Source organism: Myripristis murdjan, chromosome 20 (genome assembly GCF_902150065.1).
Source record: "Myripristis murdjan chromosome 20, fMyrMur1.1, whole genome shotgun sequence".
NCBI classification, from domain to species: Eukaryota; Metazoa; Chordata; class Actinopteri; order Holocentriformes; family Holocentridae; genus Myripristis; species Myripristis murdjan.
The window spans coordinates 3,173,311-3,196,256 of record NC_043999.1 but is presented as its reverse complement, the minus strand read 5'-3'; the positions used below and the strand labels follow the sequence as shown (position 1 = coordinate 3,196,256).

At 40.0% G+C, this 22,946-nt stretch overlaps 1 protein-coding gene across 1 annotated transcript in view; it reads right to left on the bottom strand.

Moving 5' to 3' along the window:
- The window catches only part of nebl (nebulette), a 174,541-nt gene extending 163,193 nt beyond the window's left edge, over positions 1 to 11,348 (bottom strand). Inside the window, exons 1-2 of the mRNA XM_030079623.1 lie at positions 11,085 to 11,348; positions 7,984 to 8,078 (exon numbers count right to left, since the gene is read on the bottom strand). Coding sequence (XP_029935483.1) covers positions 7,984 to 8,078; positions 11,085 to 11,153 — 164 coding nt within the window. The 5' untranslated portion in view covers positions 11,154 to 11,348. The remainder of the gene's footprint in view (positions 1 to 7,983; positions 8,079 to 11,084) is intronic.
- Between the last annotated feature and the right edge of the window lie 11,598 nt (positions 11,349 to 22,946).

The window sequence follows — 22,946 nt, the reverse complement described above, 5'->3', positions numbered from 1 at the left end:
AAAGAGCACTAGTACGACAATTGTCTTTCTTATTTTAGATGAACGTAATTATATAATCATATAATTCCATGTATGACATTATGTGTAAAACACTGAGTGTGTTGAAACGATGTCTTGGTGTGGAGCACCCTTCACCTTCCAGTGCGGTTTGACTTTGGAGAAATATCTTCACACTGATCAACATCGCTTCTCCTTCAAGCTACAACTGAGCCAATCACACAACTGATTTAACAGATTTGTGTTTTGTGACATGTTGATGTGGAAACTGAATGAAAAGAAGACGAAACACGTCCTAGACCGAATATCACCCAGTTTTCTGCTAGAAATCAACGTTGAAATTGCAGCTGGAGCTCACCGTGTTATCTCAGCTGCATGTTGCAATTATTCACTGGAAAAAAAATATACAATACGATACGATAAACTTTATTGTCCCACTCAGGGAAATTTGTCTTGGACTCAGCAGCTGTGCCATAAATGTCTTGACAGCCACAATGACAACAAACAATACCTCATCAGCCATACCATCACCAGCAGTATTGCACATAACCCATAACATAATACATACATACACTATACATACATAATAGATGCCAAAAGATCACCAGAATAAAAACACTATAAAAATTATTGCACAAACTTCGGCCTCAAGCAGCATTGTTTAAGAATTTTGATGGAGGTTGGAATGAATGAATTCTTAAAACGGTTGAGTTTATGTATAATACTCTGCTACAGCCTGATTTGTTCTTACTGGCCAGTTAAATTGGAGCGAATATATAATCATTTCCTCGAGTTTTAGCATGGGTGATTCAGTCTGTAAGATTGCTACTTAACAAGGTTCTCTATGGGAAAGAAGAAAAAAAAAAAAACAGAATTTGTTTCCTCACAAATTTTCTGATAAAGAACATGGGATAAATGCCTAAAATGCAAATGTCAGTGTGAACTTACTCCTACTTACTCCTCCCACCGCTGACCCTCTGTCAGATACTAGCGTTGAGAGATGTCAGTAAAATCTTTCACTGAATACCTCAATGTCAATATGGCGAGGCACTTCAGTCTAATGAGTCCATGAAGCTGCCTTCACTGACACGCAGCCTTTAAAATTCATATCACGATCTTGCGATTTCCAAAATCCCCGACGATTCCTCGCCTCACTAGCTCAGTATGGATCATCAGTATCAGCGTGAAACACCTCTCCTGGGTCTGCATGTCTCTGCCTCGGTGTCTTTCTACCATCTCAATAAAGCAACCAAAGGGGGAAATGAAATGTGAGTTGAAGAGGAGGAGCGGCGCTGCTGCATGATGGGACTGCAGAAATGTGGGTTATGTTGGTAACTGCATTACATAACCACATTGTCTTTATCACAACAGTCTGAGCAGATAAGAGGCTGTTAACATGTCTGAGATGCACACACATAAAATCATGGGTACACATGTCCCTGCACACACACACACACTCGTGCAAACACACACAGATGGCGAGGGAGAAGAAAGGGGAACACACGGTCTCTTGCGGACTTCAATGGGCTCGTTCGCCTGTGTCTTCATATTCATATGAGCAGCTGGGGTGCAGCGTTACATAACAAGCTTTGATTATTGATAATTAGCATAAAGAGTAACTTAATTAAACAAAAATATCTCACACAGGAAGCTCGCAGAGGATGCAGTCAGCAGATTCGACCCAAACTCTGCCTGTGCTGCGAGCTCTGAGGAACCAGCGCTGCTCCGTCGCTGCCAAACACCGAGCACGAGTATTAAACTTAAAATATCAACCAATAGGAACCAGTGATCCGCTCCTCTGCCGGTAGGACTGACACCATTATCCTGCATTCAGAAGACGACTGAGGTGTAATGTAATTGAGCGAAACCTGGCGTCGTCCGGAGCATGAAAATGTCATGAAAATCAAGCTTCCTCGCTGTTATTTTTGACATTTTTATACACGGCTTTTAATGCCACATGTAAAAAGATATTTAATTTCTTTACCAGCTGCTTGTTTGTCTCCTCAAGCCAAAACACACCAAAGAGTAGCTAAATCGTAAACATATCGATATCGCAATATTGCATTGAAAATTTCTGTAAAAGTACGCACTATTTAGTTTATGCGGTGGAAGTAAAAGGCACTCGTTTGCACCTGTTGTTAGATGAGCGGCGATGGGCCCAGGTGAGTTGGGCGCAAAGGGAGCGATTTGCTGCTCACCTTTCCCTCTCATTGGCCGGATGGCCTGTGATGTCACCGTGCATAGATTCACTAAACGAGCCCAAGTTGTCGGGCTACTGAATATACATTTTGAGCAACTGCAGATAGAAATATAAAATATTTTCCAATACAATGGGTTTTTGAATATTGAAATCAATATCATAATCGCAATACAGCGGGAAAATACCGCAATATATTTTGTCAGTATCACACACTGACATTGAAGCGGCAGTAGTGAGCCCTACAAACCAGCTGCTATCATAATTCATACAGTTAGTTTACTTTTTTTTTTCTTAGCAAATTAAGTGCTGCATGATGGATCCAAGAAAGTTAGTCAAAATGAGAAGGAATGAAGGAGTCGTCTATCCTGTCCTATTTCAGGCATAACAAATTTCAGCTTGACTTTTGGCTCCTCTGCCCTCATTCTCTCCTGTCAAGAAAGATTCGATAATGCCAGTTAGTGGAGCTCCGGGGTCATGAGGCGTCCTGGTTCACAGAGGGCGGTCATACACTACAGATTAAAGGCTGAATCCAACACCGGGGTCTCCCATGACCTGCAAAAATAATCCATAATGGGTGAGCTTGGGTGCACAAAGATACACCCAAGCTCACATATTACACATTCATATGAGTGTTCATACGAATGTTTTCACCTTTAAAACAGCGCTCTGTCGGTACGAGGTGCTGGACTGAATTTTCCAGCCTCATCGTAATGTAACCTCTCTCTTTTGGTGGGATTACCCTCCCACCTCAGTTACTTAAGAAAGGCTTGTAAGAGTGTATTTGCTCTCATGTGCTCATATAATCCTCTGCTTGTCCCTTTTATCCCCCCCCCCCCATTCCTTCACAAGCTGGAGGCAGGAGCACAAGGAGCCTGGGACCACCGTCCACACTCAGTACAGGGTTAAAGCTACGGCTGGACCTCCATCCATCAAAAACACAGGCCAAAGACTAAACTGAGGACTACATCTTTATATCTGAATGTCGCAGCATCTAAACTTGCTCTAAGGTCGATTGAAGGGCTCTTCTGACCATCCCAAAGTCTAAAACAGGAGTCTAGAGAAGACTGAAGGGTTTCTACAACTGTCCTTAAGTCTAAACTCAGGACTAAAACTGACTGAAGTTGATTCTGACCGTACCAAAGTCTAAACTTAAGTCAGGGAAGGGCTTTTTCGTCTCATAACCTCAAGACTAACCTGAAGAAATGGGCTCTTCTGACTGTCCTAAAGTCTAGCTCTAAGACTTAAGTTGACTTAAGGGCCTCTCTGACTGTCCCAGAGTCTAAATGCAAGACTTAAGTTGACTAAAGGGTTCTTTGGACTGTCTCAAAGTCTAAAGTAAAAACTTAAATTAATTGGAGGGGCTGTTTGTGTTGTCCCAAAGTTTAAACTCACATCACTGAAGGGCCTTTTGACTGTCCCTCAGTCTGGACTTGAGACTAAAGTTGACTGAAAAGCTTTTCTCACTGTCCCAAAGTCTAAACTTAAAGTCTGGCTAAAGCGATAACCTCTTGTGACTGGCCCGAAGTCTGTCCTTAAGATATTGAAAGACCTTTTGACTGTCTCAAGGTCCAGCCTCAAGACTAAAATTGACTTAAGGGCCTCTCTGACTGTCCCAGAATCTTGGGACTCGAGACTGAAGTTGTTTGAGGAGTTCTTTGGACAGTCTCAAAGTCTAAAGTCAAAACTTAAATTAATTGGAGGGGGTCTTTGTGTTGTCCCAAAGTTTAAATTTGCATCACTGAAGGGCCTTTTGACTGTCCCTCAGTCTGGACTCGAGACTAAAGTTGATTGAAAAGCTTTTCTCTCTGTCCCAAACGCCTAAACTCAAGACTTGAACTGATATTGATTAAAGGGTTCCTCCCAAAGTCGATCTTTAAGTCGCTGAAAGACCTTTTGACTGTCTCAAAGTCCAGCCGCAAGGGACTAAAGGTCCCAGTGCTTTTGCCATCAGGGAGATTATGGATAAAGAACAAGCACTCGCCCAAACTCATCTTGTAACTCACTTCCTGAAACACACGATCATGTGATGTTTGAGATTTTGCCTGTTTTCTGATCGCACGTTGTTGGTTTTGCTCCTCATGATTGCTTATATTTTTCACTTGGGGTTTTCCTGCATACATTTGTTAAGTTTTGTGTTAAGTTAAGAAAGCTGGTCTGAAATTGAACGTGGCACAGCGACTGGGGCTCGGAGCAAAATGAATTCTCAAGGAAGATGAAAGGCTGGTCATTATATTTTGCCCCATTAAAACAATGTTGCTAACAGCTACCAGGAAGTGCCATTTCTACTTATTCTGCTTCTGTGAATTAGGCTGAATGACTGAAGTTTCATCAGAACACAAGTGAGGTAACCTCCTGAAATAGAAATGAATAGGAAGTTCAGCTCAGCTGTTGTTGGGGGAAACAGCCTTGAATCCCACCCATAATAACAGCCACTCGACGTCAACGACAAAACAATGGAGGCGGTTCAGACACCTGACAGGAACGGCCAAGAAAAACGGAGCCGGCGGGCATTTTCACTACAGATCCCAGCGAGGGACAATCTTAAGCCCGGCTCATTTATCACATACTGTGCCCCAAATTTTTTTTTTTTTTTAAAAAGTATGAAACCTTTTTATTAGTCCTGATAATTTGACTAACAATGCACTTCAATGCAGCTCTGGCTCCTCACATCAACATCTTGACTATCTTCACCCGGTGTGCATTCGAAGCGAAATGAAATGTTTCAGTATTTTGCCGATAGGTCAATATTCAATTTGTAATTACGATCATTAAAACTGTGTTGTATAATTATGCAAGATTAACGGTGCAATCCCATTGTTTCCAGCTCCTCCTTACAGACACAGATCCACATATTGTTTTTATTATGGCCTTGAGACATATAATACTAACACTAATACTAAATACTATTAATAATATTAACAATATCATCATTTATATAGCACTTAAGAAACAGTCACACAGTGCTTCATACAGCAAACAGAGACATGAGGACACATAAAAACACAGCAATAAAAAATAAAAGTCCATGAAGAATAAAATTACACCATATTAAAAAGAAAAAAATGTCAAAACCCGTAAACAAAATAGAAACTAGAAACTGACTCGGCCTGCCATAATAATCTCAGCATTTTTTCCTTTTAATTTATTTTTTTTCCCTGATTTTTGTTGGCCAAGTTAGTCACCAGGGCGGCGTTGTCAGGTGTGACACAGCTGGCTGTCTTTATAAGATTTTAATGCCAACTTGCAAAAAAAAATAAAATAATAAATGCATCTATATGTTTGTAACTTAAAAATCAGTTTCACAAACCAAACCAGTGTCTCTGGGTTCATTTAAAAAAGAAAAATAAGACACCAACTGGAAAGACAGAATATAGTTTCACCATATCTCTCTATGCACGAATTATTCCACATTATTAGTCCTTTTTAAATCATGTTTGTGGCATTAAAACCTATTTTCATGTTCACAAGATGAACAGTTCAAGGTCGCTGGAGTAGAAAACCATACATGAATCATATATACATATATTTTGGGCAGTATTTCCCCCTGTTGATGCATTCAGAGTGAAACCTGGTTCAGTTTGGTCGTTGCAGCAGCCGTGCCCGGAGGAGTGAATCAGGCCGGGGGTCATCACTGACCTCCTGCTCCACCCGGCACCGCGGGGGAAACACACTCCTGACAAAAAAAATGCTAAATAAAACACACCACTAAAGCCATTAGCTGCAGTGAATGAGGTTGAGAGGGAAGGCTGACCCAAATCCACCGACACCGACCCACAAAGACCCCAAGGCCAGAAGGAGTCATTTCAATGCGACGCCCACTCGCACATCTATTTGTTTTCTGGGCGACTTAAAGTCACAACGGCAAATTAAATGACTTTTTCAACTCGTTAGCTCATTTTCCATGGCAGAAAATATTCACCAGTTGAAAAATAAATGCCAAATAATTGACTAAAACTGGATTCATATGTGTTTATATGTGACATAAGTCGCACATTTATGAGCATTTTTGATCTAAGTTTAATCAAATAATTCTGCTAACTTGTTTTACAGTTTGATGCATTTTCTTCCTACGAGGAGGACAAAACCGGACTTGAAATCTCTCTTTTTTTTTTTTTTGTTTTTTTGTTTATTTTGTGCAGACGGAGCAGCGGTGCAGGACGGACGGGAGCGTTCTGCGCCTGCACCGCCAGCCGCCGCCGTTATCAGATGGAAAGCGTCCCGTTCAGGATTGAAGTGCTGTTTGTTTAAAAAAAAGGGCGAGGTCAGCCTGAGCGGGAACAAAGGCTGTGTGTTCGACAAGACGCCCCGCCGGGAGGAAACAGCTCCCTGACCTCACAGGGGGTGAAAGGTCGCTCTCACTCGCTGTGATTAAGTGCAGTGGTGAGGCTGTGTGTATGTGTGTTTATGTGTGTTAATGTGTGTTTGTGGAGCTATTAAGTCAATGTCGGCGCGTCGGAGAACAGGATGAAGGGGGCACGCTGTTTTCTGCAAACATTCAAAAGCCTCTTTCTTCGACATAAGTCAGCAAAGACAGTTTTCCAGCCGTTTATTCATGACTTGTTTTTGTTTCACCTGCGTAAGACGGAGCTGTGTAACCGTGGAAACGTATGAATTTGCAGGTAAAAGGAAATGAAATAGAGACAAATCACAAATGCATGCATGCAGTGGTTTATATTTTTATATTTTAGACTGTCTGAGGGTAGGCAATGCTGTTAAAATGCAATAAATGTGCTTCAGTTCAAGGTCAAAGGTCAAAATGCGGCCACAACATTCCTGCAGCAGCCACAGAAAACAAGCAGAAAACTTAATGCCACCATCTACCTGAAGTCTGCTCTCTGTGTTGTTTCTTTATGTGTTTCTGTTTTTGTGTGTGTGTCCTCTGCTGTGTGGACAGGAGACAAACACTGCCAGCCTCACTTCCTCTGGGACAGTGAGAGCCGCTACAGCGTCAGTGTCAGCGTCGTGCACAAAAACAACAGAGAGCATGTCAGGGAAAAAAAAAAAAGCATGTGTGCGGCTGAGCTCTGTGACCGGCCTGCCACCGAAACCACCGCGACCAGCAGCCGCCCAGCAGGCAGAGCTGCTGGGAGAACGCTGCAGGGCCAAAACACCGAGAGAGAGCGCACATGTCGACAAAAATACATCAGCTGCACCCGGCGAGAGGCGTTCAAGGCACACGACAATATCAGACACAAATCAAGTCCATGAAGAAATATAAAACCGTAACTCTTCACTGAAGCAGATGATAAAGCATTATGAAACAGCAGGAGCATAATGTGTGTGTGTGTTATCAAAATGCAAACAACTGGAACAACTGTTGAGTGAACTGCATCATTTTACAGATATGATGAAGCGAGAGATACGAGCTCTGTGATCAGATCTGAGATCAGCTGCGATATATTGTGGAAAAAGTTGATCTGCACTTGTGAGACATGTAAAACCTGTGATGTGATACATGACGGGACAAATACAGCTTCTGGCACTCATTTGAACATGGATTTCAGTTTGTGTGTGTGTGTGTGTGTGTGTGTGTGTGTGTGTGTGTGTGTGTGCTAAAACCCAGGGCTGTTTCTGGAAGACAAGAAAGTGGGAAAAGATGGAAGAGATGAGTTGAGGAAAGCCTCGAATAAGAAGAAGGAGAAAGAGAAAAGAAGAAGAAGAAGGAGAAGGAGAAGAAGAGGTAGAAGAAGGAGAAGGAGAAGAAGAAGAAGAAGAAGAGGTAAAAGAAGGAGAAAGAGAAGGAGAAGAGAAAGAATTGCGATACTGAGGGGAAAAGCCAGACTCACGCGTTGCAGTAGGGTTTCTTGTCGTAGCCTTTGTAATTTTTCATGTTCAGGGTCATCTTGCAAACCTCGCAGTGGAAACATCCTTTATGCCAGTTCTGGAAACACACACACACACACACACAATTAGGACTGTAATCATGAAATGCATTGGCACAAGTGTCATTCAGTGCCGACAGACCAGGTTAATAATCACCACATCACCAAAATGCAACAGACACAAACAAAATCCTGAAGTCTTACGTGTCATCAGTCTTTATGTGATACAGCACAAAAATAAATAAATACGGCACTTATTTACTGCTTGGGCAAGGCCACTAAGCTGCCACTCAGGAGGCATTTAAACCCCACAGGAGCTGGAGAAGAGTCGAGTGCTGAGCTCAGCCTGGCAGAGAGCCGCTGGCTGACGGCACACAGGCAGATCGAAAGCTAGTCTGCATCGACACACATCATGTCATGTACCGCTTGCCTAGCTAATGTTAGCTGTTAGACAGGAGGAGGCTGCCTGGACGCTGGCAGAATTGAGTTTTGAGGAGGGTTTTTTTTGCACGCGGCCGTCCTAACTGGCTTGTGGCTTGGAGTGCAGGCCTGTAAGAGATATTTGTCTATTACCGAATCTAAACACATGAACCCTGAGCCTTTATGGGATGAACTACAATCGAATTAAAACGGTTTAATCGAGGCATGTGAAACCTGCCTGTGATTGAAATGGTGTATCAACGTGAAAGGGAAAAAAAAAAGGCTGGTCATATTTTTCTGCAGCTAGTTGATGGCGGGGGAGTGGCTGGTGGCATTAACACTAAGATAAAAAGAAAGGATTATTTAACAGATTGATCTCACGACACTCGTGTATGACATATGAAATAATTTTGAATCAACAGTATGGTTAAACAAAAGTCGGTCAGAGGGACATTGAAGGACTTTCTGCCCAAAATGAGACTCTAAAATCGTCTCTGCAGAAAGGAAAGGTTACTGACCTCTACTGGTGACGAATGGGAATTACAACAACATCACCTGAACTGATCGTTCCTTCACACACACTCAAGAAGAGGATAAAAGCTGCGACACGTTCAGAGCAAACTGAGCGATCCAGAGAGCCAAACTGATCCGAGTCTTTCACCGGCAGAGCAGCTGGCAGCTTCAGTTTGCACAAAATAATTCATATCAAATGCTCTTTTTTTTTCAGCCAGTTGAGCAATCGGGGTTTCCGGGTTGCAAAATTGCAGAAAATCCAAATGCTTTTATTCTGACATGTACATTTGTGATGGTGGGTAATAGTCTTGGGTTAAAACAGCAGGTACAGATACTTTTTTTTACTTACTCTTTACTTTACAAAACGACAAAATTACTTGTCTCTTTCTCACTTTCTCTATCACTTTCTCAGTTTCTCTGTCAACCTCTCTCTCTCTCTCTCTCTCTCTCTCTCTCTCTCCCCATCACTATTCATTTCTCTTACACACAAATAAACATACAGGTTTAGGGGTTAGTGGTGATAAAGGCGTGTCAGCGGCTGTTGTGTGATGAACTTTGGCTAATAATTTAGTTTTTCTTCACTTTCTAACAGATTTGTGGCACATGCAGCGTCCTGGAAGAAGACTCTTCATATACAAAAAAAAAAAAAAAAAAAAAAAGTGATGTAGGCCTGCGTGTGCTGCCATCTGATAGCTTATAGCACAGACAGTGAATGCATGATACTGCTGAAGATACATGAATAATTGATCCATTGTTATGTAACAGATGCTTATGAAAGTGTTACCAGCGAAGAAATTTAACAACATGAGAGTGTCGACTGAATTAAAAACAATTTAACTGAACTGAAGAGGTAAAGTCCCTTATGAGTGGCCGTTATGAAAAATACCTAGAGTAATCCTATGATAAGTTTTATGATAAAATCCCAACCTATGTGGGATTATTACAGTATTGTGACGCCATAGCAGGTAAAAACACCATGAGGTATGATAAAGTCACTGTTGAGGAGCACAGACACACTACAAGAGATCTTAATGTTAAAATGACTCTTCAACTCCAATTAAGCGCATTGTTATATGAAATATTACAGGAATATTAAGCACAGGAGACAAAACTAAACTCACTGTTGAGTGACTCAGACACACTATACAGTTAAAACAGGTTATTATAGTGAAGTTCCAAAAATGACAGGAAATCTATATGGGAGTCATTAAAATACTACTACTACTACGACTACTACTGCTACTACTACTACTACTAATAATAATATTAAAAAAAAGATATCCTCCAGTCCAGCATCACCACCAATACCAGCCAAAAAAAAGAAAAAAAAAATCGGTTTTTGATTATTTTCACCCATATTACATGGCTGAACGATATCGTGTGATCATATCGTTTTCTAGATATGAACATGTGCGTCATTAATATAATTATTTATTTATTATTTATTTATTTATTTATTTTTTTTGAAGAATGCTCCGTTTTAACTGCTGTTACACTTGTAATATTATTCCTGCGTTGTGTCGAGGCAGAGGCTGCAGCAAAACGTTTGACTTTTATTTTTTTTCCAAATTTATTTCCATGCAGCTTCAGACACTGACTGGGCTGTTCGGATCAATAACATAGAATAATTGTTGTTGTTTTTCCAGGAATGCTTAATTTTCACAGTTGCTAACACTTTCAAATAAGTGTGAACCAACAGTCATATCGCACATCGAGATATTTGGCCTAAATGTGGAGGTATGAAATCTTGTCCATATCGTGCAGCTCGAGGTTATTTTATTTATTTTTTCTAGCTGAAAAGAAGCAGGTGTCCTCGTTTGACTCCCAGTACTCCACACCTGCTCTTAATGTAAGGACAGGTTAAAAAAAAAAAAAAAAATTAAATGAGTTAGGCGGGTTTAAACTCCATCATATCTCAGTCCTCCTCTTCAATAACTAAATACATAATTAAACAAATAATTTGATCACTCATCCCGTCTGTGTGCGCTGGGCTGGAAGTTCGCGCTGACAGACGGACTGCAGCGTCCGCTCACCGCACAGCCGTGAGTTTGGATGTTTTGCCTGCTTCTTTGCTTGTTAAAAAACAATAAAACAATAATGAATTTTTAAAAAAAGAGGTGTCAGCATCTCACCTTGTCCAGGCAGCTGACTTTCTCTGTCGGGTAGACGATCTTGCCACAGCGGGCGCACTGGGGGTTCATCCTCCAAACCTGCGCTGTGGGTCCCAGCGGCTGGTTCCCTTCAGAAAATTAAAAAAGAAAAGAGAGGCGACGCCGTGCTGAGGTCCTCACCGAGACGCCCGCACCGCCGCCGGGCCGCACACAACAGTGGTGGAGCTGAAAATGGTCAGAGGAGAGTGGGCTTGCGGCGCTCCGGTGCGCTCCGGTCCGGTCCGCCGTCAGGCTCTGCGGGAATGACAGGAGCGTCAAGCTGGCGGCAGTCAGACCGGACAGCACCGGAAGTCAGCTGCTTTTCGCCATTGTTTTTTTCTTTTTTTTTTTTTTCTTGCACAAATGTTTTTCTTTTCCTCTTCTGTGCTTTTATTGCTTGAGGAGACTGACAGGAGAACATTTTGAGGGAAAAAAAACAACAACTTTTCCCTTTCTTTGCGCTGATAGTGTGTTATGTTTTGTTTCCCTGTGTGTATCATGTGTATCCTTTATCACTTTATCACCAGCTGCTGTTTTAGTGGGGCGGCATAGCTAAACTATCGTTCATTTTGTGATAAAAGCGCCAAATCTGGTACACTCATTGGTGAATATATGTTGCATGAATCTGGATATTGAGCCACTGCAAATTTTTATTGTGATGACTGTGGCAGCCATTTTCAAAACTGGCCCCCAGTGGTTACTGGCATGGAATGCTTTGCCTACCCTACAGCTGCTACTTCATGTTTTCAGCACCACAAATTTAATTCAGAGACATTTTAAAGTGGGAAAAAGCTTTATTACAATGTAACAGAACAGAACATAAACTTTAATAGGCTCTCACATTGCCCTTCAGAGTCTACGAATCTTGTATTTTAAAAATTCTACAAGGGCAAAATCCTTGTCCTGAGGTGTGTGACAGTGATGGAGTGATAAAATAAACCACATGGGTAAAGGAGACATTTAAGCTCTAAAAAAGCATAATGAAAGTAAATTAAGTTTTTTGCTTTCAGGAAGTGTTTGTATATATATTTAGCTCAAACAATCACAAAGCTACAGTAAAATAAATATGGCTTGTTTGCTGTCACTAACGACATGGCTTTTTTTTTTTTTTTTTTTTTTTTTTTTTAGCATTATCAGTACAGCATTTCAAAGAATATCAATATTTTCTTACACCACCACTATCAAAATGTAATTTTGTTGAAATGTCTACATTCTACAATACATCATTTTGCAGTGTCTTACTCTCCCACACTCAGCTTTGCCACATTCCAAGCTAACTACCTAGTTTTGCTAGCTTGAAAATTTACCTCTCCACTGTTCCCCACAATAATTATTTTTCTCTTTAGCCTTTTATCTATGATGTTCAAAATGTATACATCCAAAATTATTACAGCTGAAATAAAATGTTTAGGCCTACCTTGATGGACTGTCCACTGCAGTGCTTGTCGCAGGAAGAATATGCTAGCCAGCTCGTTGGCTAGCTGGCTTGCAGTGGTGGTTGTGGTGGTGGGGCAGAAAGTGTTTGAGAAACTGAGTGTGTATAACTGTATTTTTTTTTTTTATTTATTTAATGTGTATTTACATTTTTAAAATATTTTAATGAATCATTTTAATATTTTTATTCATTTTAACAAATCAGATGCGTGCTATGGCCACTAGGGGGCGATTTTGTGATGGCACAATATCCAGATTTGTTTGAAATAGCCTATATCCACCAACACATCTACCAAATTTAATGTTTTTATCACAAAATGAACGCTTGTTGTGATATATTGAGCTAAGCCGCCCCGCTATTTGTTTTTCATTTCCACTATCAGTGTGGAGTTTGTGCTTTTTCAAATGACGGTGTGTGTGTGTGTGTGTGTGTGTGTGTGTGTGTGTGTGTGTGTGTTGACGCTCAAACATTACTTTTAAAAGTGTGCGAAGAGTTTTGCAGGATTTTTTTTTCTTTTGCAACAGATCTGTGTTGTTCTGCTGGTTTTCTGTGAGGTTTTGTGGTTTAGTGTGTCGAGTTTTGTCTCGAGTTTCAAAGACAGAGCCTAAAGCAATCAGAAAAAATACAAAAATATGGAGCAAAAACTGCAATTTGGATACATACGACTACCGACAATAGTTTTGTTGAAAATTACTGACTAGCCTACATCTGTGTTTTTCTCTGTTATCATCATCAGACAGGAAATACCGAAGCCTATAACTTATGCTCCTGTCGCAACCGTTTGGTTTTTACGCTATTTCCAATTTTTTTTCCCAATTTTTTTCAGTTTTTTAGTTTGATTTGATAAGCAAATCAAATAAAAAAGTTAATTTCAGTTCAATTTCAACTTTTATCACAGTGTCTCACCACCGAGGCTAAAATATGAAAGAGTGATGTCGTAATAAATTGTCTTTGATATGATTTGATCCAGATAACATCTCATTGCTCGCTTAAATGCTTCGTATTGAACAGAACCGTCGTGGTCGGTCTTATTTTGAAAAGGGTGGCCGGAAGTGGTGTATTATTCAAGCTTACTTGACATGGATAGAAGTAAAAAGCTCAGTTTGGCTCGGTGCTTCTAGTACGGAGTTTACAGGGTGTGAGGCACTGAAGGCAACACACACACACACACACACACACACACACACACACACACACACACACACACACACACACACACACACACTTTTCCGACAGGTGTGTGTGTGTTTCCTACAGTGATTTTCTGGTTAATACAAAACATAAAGCGCTTTTTACCTCCTGTAATATGACTGTAATATGAGGTTTGTTGTATTATTTCTTTTGCAGGCCTGTCCTGATGCAGAATATTATGGGATTAGTGCTGTGGCGATGAGAGGCACTGACGTGGGAATAAACACGCAGATTCACGTGACACGCTCACTGTGGAAACATCAAAGGGATCCCCCCGCTCCGCGTGTGCGCGTGCGCGGCTCGCGACCGTCTATGCCCAAACCCCCAAAACATCTCAGTCCCTTATACAAACTGTATTGACAAATGCTATCACACACACACACACACACACACACACACACACACACACACACACACACACAAAATCATTTGTTCACTCTTGCCATAACAAAACTAATGTCGCCATCTGCTGGTGAGTAGCGGTATGGCGCGGTAAATGTGAGCACAACAGAATTTCCATCATTACATAAGAACCAAATAAAATAATAACTGACAAAGTGAGAGAGTTTGTACATGAGACCCCCTCGGTGCTGTACATGTGGGCCTGTGGCAGATTAAGGCCGGCGGTCCTGAACGTGAACTGTCTAAACGTCTAAATAATGACGTTTATGCCGAGGAACATAAAGGAGCAGTTCACTCCAATTGAAGGGTATATTTTAACATTTCCTCCCTTCATGCCACTGGAAACTCCCCAGAAACTCACAGGACAAGCAAAGCCGCAGTGAGCCGACCCCGAAGCTGCGTCTCAGCCTTTTGTCGAGCTGTTTACGGCTCCAGTGTTCATCCTGTTCCTCTAAACAGCTTGGGCAGCAGAAGTCAGGCCCTTTGTGCTCAAGTGACGGCACTGTGGCTCAGAAACAGCCAAAATGTGCCGGATCACCTCTGACATTTTCCTCGGTGACGTTTTTGTTCATCAGAGTCCTCATTTTGCACAATGTTCAGTACAGTTTTGACTCATATGGAGGAGTTAAACATTTCATTTTCATTTTAGGGTTAACTATTCCTTTAATGTCTGGACTGAAATGGAAACTTTCACAAGTTCAACATGATAGAATCACCAAAAGACTGGACAGGCAGCGCAAACTGCAGGAATCCCTCAGGTGAAATGACAGTTTCACTTTGACAGAGCCAGGCTAATGACTCCCACAGACTTCAAGTATCTATGCTAAGCTAATAGGAAATGCTACTCATAGGAACTGAACCACTGGATGTCCAGAGGTGAAGATGGTGTCCCGAGTTTTCCTTTAATGAAAATCAACTTGTTTGTCCAGAACATAAAAAAGAACCTCTGGGTTATGTTGAGCTCTTCCTGTACATCTTTGACGAAATGACTAAATGTTGTTGGGGTTCAACTTTATTCTGCTGTGTTCTGTTTTATAGGATATTATTTAAAACCTGCATATTGAACATACTGAAGGTGATTTGTGTTTTTACAGGTTTGGGGTTCTTAGAGTTTTCCAGGGTTAGATGAATGAATAAAATGTTTGAACTAAATTATGGTTTTGACATTATCTCATGTCATAGATAGATAATTAGATAGATAGATAGACAGATAGATAGAGGTAGTTTATTGATGATTGTGTGTGTGTGTGTGTGTGTGTGTGTGTGTGTGTGTGTGTGTGTGCGCGCACGCACATGTGCTATAAGTTTGACAAAACTTTATCACAAGCTGCTGCCCTGCAGACAGAAAAAGAAAAAACTACAAGAGTTTTTAATTTCTACTATCAGCGTGGAGTTTGTACTTCTTGTGCTTTTTCAAATAATGGTGTGGTGTGTGTGTGTGTGTGTGTGTGAAGTATTGACGCTAAAACACTATTTTTAAAGAGTTTGAAGAGTTTGCCTAACGCAATCAGAAGAAACTGGAACGTACCATGGGTATCATCCTATAAAATGGTAACAGCGACATCTGCTGGCCGTAAAGTGTAACTTCAATAACAACCTGCATGTCTCCTGAAAGTCCAGGAGCCACAGGTTGACCCTCGGTGAGGCACTGACCCCCATGTGACGTGGTTTTGCTCTGCAGGGACACAAACCCAGAGAGAGGTTTGGGTCTGTGCCTCTGACAGACGCTTCAACACGACGAGTCTGACGTCAAATCCTTTTCACCATTAGAGTTATAGTTTAGCAGTTTTTGTTTTGTTGTTTTTTAATCAGCTGCCAGAAGCAGATCTTGAGCTTTGACCTTTGAGCTGAACTCTGGCACCGGCTCGCCCTCCAGGTCTGGTCAGCTGATTCACCTCCATGAAACACAACACACCTTTTCTCACTGGCTCTTCTGGCTTACATTCAGTTTCCATTCAGGATTAATTAAGGATTAGTGCCCATGCCAGCGAAAAAATTTTAAGCCATTTTTTCAGCCAGATCGAGAGGGATATCTCACTTTTTCAATGTTTTTCTAAGTTCTCACCACACCTACCTCTGTGTTTTTGACATAAATCTATCTACTCTATTTCCCCAATTAATAGCCCGGGCGTTTAATACACAAAATCAACTTGGACCCCAGGTGTTTAAAAGAACCAGGCGGCTATTCGCTGCAGGCTTTTATTCATTTTTACACAGACCTGCACCAGGCCATTATTGTGATGACAGTTACTGTCCAACATATTTACAGATAGATAGATAGATAGATAGATAGATAGATAGATAGATAGACACACAGTAACGTGCGGTGGGGTCCTTGGCATGGCCAAGGGTCAAGGGTCTTGTAGAGCATAATTTTCTGAGCAAAAAGTGTATTGGAGGAAGGCTCTAACTCATTCCTTTGATTTTTTTTTTTTATGAATTTGTAATGATTTAGCTAGATTGTATTTAAATCATAACAAATAACAGGAATGGACTAGACACTTACTTTTTGTTTTGCCAAGCTCAGAAAATTATGAGGAATTTTTAAAAACATACTTGTATCAAGGCTGATCTGGCCCTTATGTAAGGGCTTCAAGTTCCAGGAGAAGGGTTGCTTTGTGCTCCGAGAATCAGAACCAAGGTGTGTCTCTTTCCAACACAACTCCCCTACCAGCCCCCCTCCCTCAGTTCATCAGAAGGATTTGACTTTTTTGTGTTTTTATTTTTAGGACATTATGCTTATTATATCATAGGATTGACATGAACGGTGTAAAAGAGAGGGCAGAACAGGCCAGATTCAAATCCACACCACTTCTAAAAGGATTAACCTTACACGGTACCCATATTTCCAGCGCCCATATTTGACATGGTTTTGTACCACTGTTTGTGTCCCTCTCACCCCGCAGGCCCTTCTGGAGAAGCTGGAGACAGAGATCGCTCAGGCAGCTAAGAAGACCGGTATCCAGACCTTCATCTAACTAGCTCTCATCGCCTTGAAGGAGCTCGGCAAAGAAGAGGTGCCCAACATTGGAGTGGTGGGACTCATACAAGGACTACATTAAGGACAGTAGTCTTCTGAAAACTGTACATGTGAGACTGACACGCAGATCTTATTAAAGTGTTTTAAATGAATTGGATTTGATTTGTGGATTTTGTCCATTCATGTTTTCATGTAAACCGTATATAGTATAAGTAAGTTATGGTAGTAATAGTTATGAATGGATACAGTTGTAATTCAATAATTCATACACACTACCATCTGAATTAATGTATAACGATGTACAGTATAATATTACAACTGGATACTTTTTTATCTTTGCTTAAGCATGTAATAAAGTATTAGTATTATTATTTATTATAGTTATAATACTTATTAATAATATTAATAATAATATTTTATTATTATTATTACATGCTTAAGTACAGTGAAGATAATTTAGTTTACAGTTGTGATAGTATACTGTATATTGTTATACAGTAATTGAGATGGTACTGTAATTCAATGTACAGTATTTTTAAAAAATACTGTAATTCAATTTTACAGTAACTTACTGGCTTTGGATATAGAATACTGTAGAATTTACAGTAACATACTGGCAGCAAGTCTCAAGTAAGTCCCTGTAATTCACATTTAAGGTAACTTACTGTAAATTATATTACAGTATGTTACCTTAAACGAAGTACAGTAACTTACTTGAGACTTGCTGCCAGTATGTTACTGTAAATTCTACAGTACGTTTTTACAGTGTACACACAAATTTTATGTGGTGAGTAAAACTACTTCATACTTTCTTCTTCTTCCAGTTTCTGTTAATATGAAAACACAGAATAATAATAAACTAGAAATCAATAAAGATAAAAACATCTCTTTGAAAAATAATTAGGAAAAAGAATAATTTTCATTGTTGGATAAAACCCATGACCTACTGTTACATGAACTGGCAAAAGAAAAAAAGGATATTGATGTTCATAACGTTAGTTTTATAATTACTACAGGTAAATGTTCAAAAGTCTGCTCACTCGTCACTCTGCTAACCCTCACAGTTGAAATCTGACAATGATAATTTCTCCTGAACATCCACTAGATGGCAGTATAAGATCACAGTACTGACGTAGAGCACCGCTCAGCATCCTCTGTGATTCCCGGTGACAGTGTTTAATGCTGAAAATAATGGTGGTGGGTGTAAACTATAATTAGGGGCCTAAACTGCCAGGTCCCTCTTGTATTCCTGTGTGTTCTTCTTTCTTTCTTTCTTTCTTTCTTTTTTTTTCTTTCTTTCTTTCTTTCTTTTTTCTTCCGAGGAAGTCCTACTTCCCATCACCAAACTTTGCTCAAAGGTCCAGTCCCATGCCAGATTACCTCAGCTGCAAACACAAGCCAATAGTCCTGATGGTGGTGCTACAGCAAGCCTCTAAATTTCAAAACTTTGAAAATTCATAACAAATTAACCATATGTACTACAGCTTTGCAACTTTGACCAAAATGTAGCCCCAATACTGAAGAAACTTTTGTACCTTTAATCCAATTGCAAATTATGAAATCCATCACTCTGTTTTTTTTTTCAAAAACTGTAAAACTTATGAAACCTATCTCCTCCCACAATTTTTGCTCAAATGTCACCAAACTTGCTACAGAGCATCTTCAGACTATCCTACACCAACGATCCACACAGATTTTTGATTTATCAAAAATTGAGCCTACAGTGCATCGAAATGTTTGACTTTAAACGGCACTGTAAACATACACTTGCAAATTCTTGGTAAATAAATCTTTCATGCAGGGCCACCGCTCCCTACAGCGCGTGGGGCCCCGAGTACCTGCAGGGGGCCCCAAAAATTAAGGTTGATAATAAAAAAAATGTCATGATAATTATAACATTATTACATAACAAAAATTTTACAAATTAGTTTTTAACAGGCCCACCGTTGTCTTTTTTAATTGTGTACCCTACTCAATTTGAGCAAAATAAATGTTTTACCTAAAAGAGGCCCCGCCCACCAAAACACCCCCCTTCCGTGAAATGGTACAGTCTTCAAGTGCACGTCTTTTTTTCCATCGGAGTTTGCTGCTCTGCCTCCGGTGCACCGTGCAGGTGCTATTGCCTTAATAGCTTGCTAGTGTAAGAAGAGATTTATTTTTGAGGACATATTCAGCAGATTGCCTTATTTTGTATTGTTTATTATTTTGAGTACATATAATTTAATTAATGGTCACTGCATTTATAAATATTGTGTTCAGTTGTTTAGTTTTTCGTTTGGAACTATATGGTGTGGTGCGCATTGCGTGCAGGTAATTTGAGTTGTGGTTAGGATTGGCGGAGTGATGTATAAACTGGTGAGATGTCATTTTGGTTGTTTGTGGTCAGTTGTCTTTTTGTCGCTCTGGTCAATAAAGTGGTTCGAGCTAGACGAGAGAAGTTGTCCCCGTGCTCTGACTACATCCACAGCCCTCAGATAATTTAAGACTATTGGTAAGACACCCAAAAACCCTGTCTTACACTAGCTTTATGTTTTGTTGACTGAGGCAGGGCTCTCAAGTCTCACGCATTGGGAGAAGGGAAGCAAATCTGGGTGGCACAACTCTTCCAGTCGTTTCACCTGCACCTGCACCACCAAGAAAAAAAAAATTACAACAACTGCACCGGCACCTTAGGCCAGTGTTTCTCAAATGGTGGTACCCCTGGGGGTACTTGGAGGAACTCCAGGGGGTACTTGAGATTTTTTAAAATTATACAACATGTAGATCCGACCGAGCAATCTGATTGATCAATCAGACGTTTTGAATGTGCTCAAATGAGCATGACAGCACGGCTAGCCGTGCGCAAATAAAAAAAATACTGAATCAATCACTGAAAATATTACTCCGCCTACATCTTATTGTCTGAGTCTGTGTGGTTTCTATGGCAACATGAAACGTTTCACTGAAACCCGCATCAAAAGCCGCTGTCAACTTTGTTCGCCAGCATAATGGATCGTTTTGTTGTCAATTTTGATTTATTTTGCGACCTAAGTTTGGATAAATGGCTGAACGAGGAAGACAAGACAGAAGAGATTCGAGAGTGACGAGTGAGGAGCTGGATCAGCTGTAGACGCCAGGAAATGAAGCCGGTACGGCCCGGTCAACGTCTTGGGCCGTCAAATGTCTACAAGACTACCTGAAAAACACCGGGCAAACAGCTGATTTCTCACCTGTAAGGAAAGAAGAGCTAAACAAGATCCTGCATGACTTTTATGGAGCTTTAATTTCTATAATAAAGTGCCTCAGCGCAGTCAGCACCACGGACAGTACCTGCTGAGGCAGATTCAGCACCACGGACAGTACCTGTAAGATTTTCCATTGAGATGTGCAGGCTGTAACTTTGTTCTTGTTATTAATGTGTTAATGTTATCAGTTATTAATTAGCCTATTAATCATTATTAATTTGTTTAGTCTTTATGAGTTTCCTGGGCCAAAGATTTAATTAATTTGTCAGTTTGTTTGCGTCTGTACATTAAAATGAACATTTAATAAATCAACACATCTGTGAAAATTGGCGTCTTTATTTCAGAGGTAAATTGATAATAGTCTGAAAAGGTGATTATATAACTCTGTTCAGCCTTAATGTGACTGCTTACTGTCCTTACTTTTGCTGCTTAGCCACATTAATCGGAGCTGACATTAAATTGGAGTAACACACCCCCAGCTGAAATAAAACATCTGCCGGTGAGTTTATAAAAAGACAGATGTTTGCCGACACTGGAAAACAGTAGCCCATATTTAAATATAACTGTTAATGTAAGTTGGTTGTAGATAAAGATCAGCTGCTGTCACGGCAACTGTTAGATTTAAAATGACTGAGAAGTTTCCAGCGGATATTCTAGTTACAACATGATTGAGCTAGAAGAGCAGTTTTGTTTTACTATGTTTGGTATTTATTCAGCTTCGGGAAATCAAGATCAATCAATCGTTGTTTTTTGTCTTAATAACTGAATTTTTGACAGCTGTTTAAAATCTGCCTTTCCATTCATGGATGGCTGCTGTCCTGCAGGTCAGTGATTGGCTTAGTTTGAAGTTTCACATGTAGGTTTGTGAAGCTATGGTAAATTTTAGCTCAGTGAGATAGAGGCCAGTCCTTGGTGTCAAAGGTTGCAAGTTCAAGCCTCAGCTTGTGCAACATTCCCATGTGCGAAAACTGACCAAACTTTGCACAAAGGTCCAGTCCCATGCCAGATTTCCTCAGCTGCAAACACAAGTCAGTAGTCCTGATGGTGGCGCTACAGCAAGTCTCTAAATTTCAAAGCTTTGAAAATTTATGATAAATCAACCATATGTGCTACAGCTTTGTAACTTTAATCAAAATGTAGCCCCAATACTGAAGAAAGTGTTGTACACTTTACACTTTAACATCAGTTTTTCACTTATGGAGGAAATCAATCACTGTTAAAAACAAATTACCAACATCTCCATGCTGTCTAGATGTAATATGTGTATTTTCAGATTTTTGTCTTGATGACTGATTTTTTTTTTTTTTTTTTCAGGGGTTTGAAATCTGCCTTTCCATGCATAGGTGGCTGCTATCATGTGACTGGCTTGGTCAATTTGTGAAGCCTCACATTTGTTGACACTTGCCAGTTAGCTCAGTGAGATAGAACATTGTCCTTCATGCCAGAAATTGTGAGTTCAAGCCTCAACTGATGCAAAATGCACATTGGAACGCCATCTTCCTGTTCTCCACTTGTTGCTCAGAATTGCCTAAAACTGCCTGGCCCTGACCAATGCTATGCAGCAGCTATAATTGAAATTGTGATCTTATGTTTTTTTTTTTTTTTTTAACTCTTTGTCTTTTTATGAGCTTGTTCTGGTGATTGAAAAAGAGAAGTTTCCGGTCTAAAGCAGCCCATTCATTTTGTTTATAGAAATATGTAGGTATTTGTGACTGGGGATGGTCTGTTGTTTATGATCTAAAACTTGTGTGTTTCTTGTTCTCTGACATGAGGATACTGAAATATAAATATGACACTGATAAAATATTAAAAAATGAAAACATGGTATGAGTAGTTTTCATGTGTCATTGTTGAGAGCGGGGTTGGTTGAGTTTGTCTCACAGATGAAGCAGCCCAGACTTCAGGCATGGCGACGTGGGTGGGCTTAATTTTTAATTTGAATTTATTAAATATTATATATAAAATTTGAATTTATTAAATATTATATATAAATAAAATTTGAATTTATTAAATATTATATGAAGTTAAATATTTTAATTGAGTAGTTGCACCCCACGACCCTTATGGATAAGTGATTTGGAAAAATTAATGAATGAATGTATGAAAGTGATGAGGAGTGATGGTTTGCATCTGTAATTCCAGAAACTGCAGAATGCAATTCTGATGGGCAGGAAATATTAATCAACTTTAACTGGTTTTGAGGCTATTATGCAGTGTCCTGATTGGTGGAAAGTGTTGTCCCCACACTTGCATAAAGATGTGGCTTCCATTCATACAATGGTTTGTTCTTGCCACTCTTCCATGAAGGCCAGATTTGTGGAGTGCACGATTAGTAGTTGACTAATGGAATATTTACCCCCGAAATCACAATGATGCACTATTTTGTGTTGGTCAATTACATAAAACTCCAATAAAACACATTTAAATTTGTGGTTGTAATGTAAGAATAAGAATATAAGAAGAATAAGAATCACTTTAATGTCATTGTCATGGTTAACAATGAAATTAGGTGCAATCCTTCAGTGCAGTATAGAAAAACATAATAAATGTGACAAAATGTGGAAAAGTTCAAGGGGGTGAATACTTATGGAAGGCACTGTATGTGGGCCTGA